This window comes from Olea europaea, unplaced genomic scaffold (assembly GCF_002742605.1).
Source record: "Olea europaea var. sylvestris unplaced genomic scaffold, O_europaea_v1 scaffold686, whole genome shotgun sequence".
Classification (NCBI taxonomy): domain Eukaryota; kingdom Viridiplantae; phylum Streptophyta; class Magnoliopsida; order Lamiales; family Oleaceae; genus Olea; species Olea europaea.
Genome location: NW_019265248.1, coordinates 365,770 through 371,250, shown reverse-complemented (window position 1 = coordinate 371,250; position 5,481 = coordinate 365,770). Strand labels below are relative to the sequence as shown.

Sequence of the window (5,481 nt, the reverse complement as noted above, 5' to 3'; positions counted from 1 at the left end):
GTAATTTAGAAGAACCAGATTTTTCAATTTTTGATACAAAGTCTATTTATGAATGGATTAGGGGACAATGATCAATGATGGATAAATGTAAAATATACAAAATATACCCAGGACATAAAAATAGAAATCAATGCAAAAATTTCTTAGAAATTCAATGTAATAATTGTTTAGGAATCAAAGAAGAAATAATTAATAATAAAAATAAAGACTGTAGTGAAACTATAGAAAGATTAGAAAATAAAATAACAGATACAGACAATAGAATAGATAAAATACATGAAACATTATGAGAAATATAATATTGTATCGTAAATCTAGAAACAAAAGGAAATCAGATTATAGAAAGTTACACGAAAAATAACTATTTAGAAACAGAAAATCAAGAAGAAATAATTTTTCAAATATCTAAAGTAATGACAACAAAAAGTCTTAGGATACCCATAGAAATACAAATAAATAAGATGATAAAACTAAATTTGATAGTTTAGTAGACATAGGTTGCACATTTAATATAATTAGAAAAGATTTAGTTCCAAAAGATTGTAGACAAAAATTAAAATATGAAATAGGAGTAAGTCAAATGGATGGTAGTAAAATGAGATTCAAAGAAAGACTTTTTGATGACCGTAAAATAAATTTTAAGAAAGACAATATAGTTTAACAACAACATTAGTTAGCACATTTATAAAAGATGAATTTGTTATTAGTATAAAATTCTTATTAAGTAGAAATGAAAGCTTAATAATTACTCCAGATGTCATAATTTTTGGAAAAGACACTTCTATTATTAATACTGTAGAATCATCAGAGTTGCGAGCTAAGCGTGATGGCCTCTCAGACCCACAATTTGAAGAAAATTAGATAATTTACAATTTTTAGATAATTTATCTTTAGAAACTTTAAAAACTGATTTCATACCAAGAAATAAAGAATTAATAATTTTTAATAAGACATGTTCTAAGATAGATAGTATAGACAATATCTTAAGAATTAACAAAAAGAATTCAAATAATATGAAAATACCATATAAAATATTGGGATAAAAATAAAATAGAAGCTAAATTAGAATTCATAAATGAAAATATAAAAATTAGAACAGCAGAAATAAAACATACAAATCAAGATATAGAAAATTTGAATATACAGATTAAAGAGTTATTAGATTTAAATATAATAAGAACATCTATTAGTCAACACAAATCAGCAACCTTTATGGTTAGAAATCATAGTAAAATAAAAAGATGAAAAGCAAGAATGATTATGAACTATAAAAGATTAAATGATAATACTGTAGAAGATGAATATAAGATATCAAACAAAGATATACTAATAAATAAAATACAAAATAGCAAGATATTTTTTAAATTTGATTGCAAATCTAGATTTTGGCAAATAAAAATGGCAACAGATTTTATAGGTCATAGATTATTCATTTGTCACAGAATCAAAACTTTTATTAGTCACAACTCATTTATTCATTGCAAATTATTACATTAATTGGTTACGATTAATTTTTCGGTCACAACTTAATCAATTGTGAGTCACGGTCACAATTTTTAGATCATATATTACTAATTAACCAATTATTAGTCACAATCAATCAAATAATTGGTCATAAGCATCCAACCCCATCTCATCCCACCCACGACCACCGCCATGACCAACATCAATATCACCATTACCACCACCAGACCTTGCAAAACCACACACGTCATCCAAACACCAACAAAACTATCACCGAAAACCAGATTGCAGGCGCACAAACAAAATCGTTGCCCAAACATCAATGAAATCGCCACCCAAACACTAAACAAAAACTTCGCCACCAACAAGCTCCAACACTCATGCCGCCTAAACATCAGATCAAAAGCACACCAATTGTTGCCCAAACACCAACAAAATCGCAATCCAAACACCAAATCTGAACCAAGAGACAAAAAGAGAGTTGAGAATAGAGAAGAGAGAGAGAAAAGATAGAGGAAGGATAGAGAGGTGACACCACTGCTCGTCTAGCAGCAGCAATGTCAACCACTATTGCAGCGGCGTACGGGATAAAATTGGCATCTATCATTGACGGTGATGTGGCATCGGGTGTGGTGGGGGTGAGAAGATGATGTAGAGATGAGAGAGTGAGAAGATAGAGAGAGATGAGGAGAAAAGATCTAACGTTTGGTTCATTTGGTGGGAGTTGATAAAAATAGGGGTTAATATTGATTTATAATAATTAAATTAATACTAGATTTGTGAAATAGTAAACTTAGCATAGGATTTATGAAATGAGTTTTAAAGTAGGCTTTTATATAATTTCCACTTATTTAGATGTCCAGAGCCAAAACTTTAATTTTTTATTAAATCACTTTAATTTGACTTAACCTTAAGATAACTTTTATGTACAATTAATTACATATGTGAGCCCTCATGACAAATTAAGAAAAAACCCAACAATAACAACATTTGCAACTATTGTCAAACGAAAGAATGAAGACATCATTGTTTGCATCTTGTGTGCAAGTTGTGAATAGAGTCTCACCGTAACTTCCACTTAAGCACATATTATCTACTACCATAGCGGGTCTATAGTGTTTCCTTCCTTGTATTGATGCCTCCATAGCTAGGAAACTATACAGAGACCTATTACATTCATCAATTTCTATTCTTGTTACCTCGATTTGTCACCTTGAGCATAGGTAAGTTAGTCAATAGCTTCCCATAAAATTGTTCAGGATCCCCTTATCATCTATATTGTCCGTTCTCCAAGCATTTTCATATATTCCATACTTATTCTATGTCCTTTAAAATGTCACGAAAAGTGTATATCGTTCTTGAAGAGATGAGTTCATATTTGATGCAATTGGTAATGAAACAACAAGTTGCATGTCAATGATCTTCCAAACCTACGTCCATCAACCATGTGTGACTATTCTTGATATTTCTGATTTTCGAACATTTCTAAAATTTCCATTTTCCAATGACCTATAAAGACATTTGCCACTATCGTCCAAAAATGTCAACACATATTCGTTTTTATCTGATTTATGCACTTTGAATTGGAACTTCTCGTCAATTATTTTAGACTATTGCAACCTTTTTAATCTCGTGATGTTAAGATGAGATATGACTTCATAAGTAAAATCCATTTCCATTTCCTCTGGTCCTGTTACACAGTCGCAAAGAACTGATTCCATTTCCTCAATTGTAAGTTGTGCTGGAATCACTGGATCATATAGACATCCCTTATTTTGAAATTCTTGAATCCACATAGATGGATTGGTTAGCATATATATTGAGGGTTCGATTTCTCTTGTTTTGAGCAGCTGATATCAACATCTGCTACAAATTCGTATCCACAAAAATTGGATTTACCAATTCTTTATAGTTCTTCATCTCTCGATAGAATGCTACTGAATTGTCATCATCAATCTCAATTAGTGGCCGATTTTTAAATACCTGGTATTACACCGTTACTGTATATCTTGATGAAACCCAATAGTTGAAACTAAGAGAATAGATGAAGAATTGTGAATAACTTCTGTGAATAACTTCTGTATTCTATGATAAATAAAATTGTATAAGAGCCCTTCTTTTATAGGTGAAGGAGGCAAACACATAAAGTAAGTAATTAATGCTAATTACACAAATCATGCTCTAATTATACAATTACACAAATCATGAAGATTGGTCAATCAATATAATTAGGGAGATATGCTAACATCACCCTTCAAACTCAAGGTTGTATTGAAGATGCTAACTGGAGTTTGCAAACCAAAGAACGATGGCGACAAGGTGGATGGGCCTTTGTGAAGTTATTAGCAAGCTGATCAGCCGAAGGAACTGACAAGAAGCGAAGTGTCCCTTCCTGAAGATGATGACGCACAAAATGACAGTCGATCTCAATGTGTTTTGTACGTTCATGAAAGACATCGTTATGAGCAATCTGGATAGCACTATGATTGTCACAATAAAGTGGAGTGTTAGAGGGCTGAGGAAAAGCCATATCTTGGAAAAGCCAATGAAGCCAAAAAAGTTCAGAAGTAGTGTCAGCAAGGGCTCAATACTCAGCCTCAGTGCTAGAGCGAGCAACAACGGTCTGCTTTTTGCTCCGCGAAGAGATAAAGGAGTCACCAAGTAGAAAAAGAAAATCAATGGTAGATCGACGATCAGTAGGGTCCCCTGCCCAATCAGCATCAAAGTAAACCTTCAACGTCAAGGATGAGTGAGAGGAAAAGTGAAACCCATGAAATAATGTTCCTTTTACATAGTGTAAGATGCAAAGAACAGCTGCATGGTGAATGGAACGAGGAGCTGACATAAATTGGCTCACAAGATGCACCGCATAGGCAATGTCTAGTCTAGTGACAGTGAGATAAATCAAGCTCCCCACAAGCTGTTGGTAATGAGTGGCATCAGGAAGGAGCTCCCTATCAGTAGGACGAAGTTTAATGTTGGGCTCCAGCAGACTATCAGCTATCTTACAATCTGTGAGACCAGCACGGGGGAGAAGATCAGAAGCATACTTGGCTTGGGTCAAAGACTAGCCATCAGAGGTAGGGGACTCCTCTAAGTTGAGAAAGTAGCTAAGAGAACCAAGGTCTTTCATCTCAAAATGCTGACACAGAAACTGCTTAAGCTCGTGAATATCATAATTATCATCACCAATAATGATCATATCATCAACATAAAGTAGTAGAATAGTGATGCTAGTGTCAGTGTGACGAGTAAAAAGAGCAGAATCATAGGGGTTAGAAGCAAACCCAAGCTGTGCAACAGTGGAGTTGAACTTGGCAAACCAAGCACAAGGAGCTTGCTTAAGCCCATATAATGCACGTTAGAGACGACAGACCTTACCAAGAGGATGAGGATACCCTGGAAGAGGCTGTATATAGACCTCTTCAACCAAATCACCATGTAAGAAGACATTCTTGACATTCGTCTGAAATAAAGGCCATCAACATGCAGAGGCGACAACCAAAAGAGAACGGACGGAAGTAATACGAGCAACAGGGTCAAATGTCTCCTCGTAGTCAATGCCAAACTCCTGAGTATACCCTTTGACACTAAACGAGCTTTATATCTTACTTCAGAACTATCGGAGTTCATTTTCTTCTTATACACCCATTTGTTCCCAACTACAGTCTTTCTAAGAGGCAGATCAACCAAATCTCAAGTATGAGTTTTGTGAAGAGCGTCAAGTTCTTTGGACATAGCTTGCTGGTAAACAGGGTCAGAACAAGCTTCGCGATAATTACGAGGCTCGTGAAGAGAGTTAAGAGTAAAAAACAATGGTAATCACTAAGATGGGTAGGAGGTGCTTTTACCCTACTAGAACGACGAAAATCCAAATCAGAGGACTTAGGAGGGGTGGATACGATGGCATGATCATCAGACGATCTAATTTCGTGAGAGGTAGGAGTAGAGTGATCACCAAATGAGCTAACATGACCAACATTAGAGGAAAAATCTAGAAAGAGGTCTATGGCAGGG

General features: G+C 34.4%; 1 protein-coding gene across 1 annotated transcript; it reads right to left on the bottom strand.

The window, feature by feature from the left end:
* Positions 1–4,048: 4,048 nt before the first annotated feature.
* On the bottom strand, positions 4,049–5,097 carry LOC111390519 (uncharacterized mitochondrial protein AtMg00810-like). The gene is made up of 3 exons (XM_023015573.1): positions 4,846–5,097; positions 4,537–4,756; positions 4,049–4,476 (listed from the first exon to the last, which is right to left on the bottom strand). The coding sequence occupies exons 1-3, from the start codon at positions 5,095–5,097 to the stop codon at positions 4,049–4,051; spliced, it is 900 nt and encodes a 299-aa protein (XP_022871341.1).
* Positions 5,098–5,481: the final 384 nt, after the last annotated feature.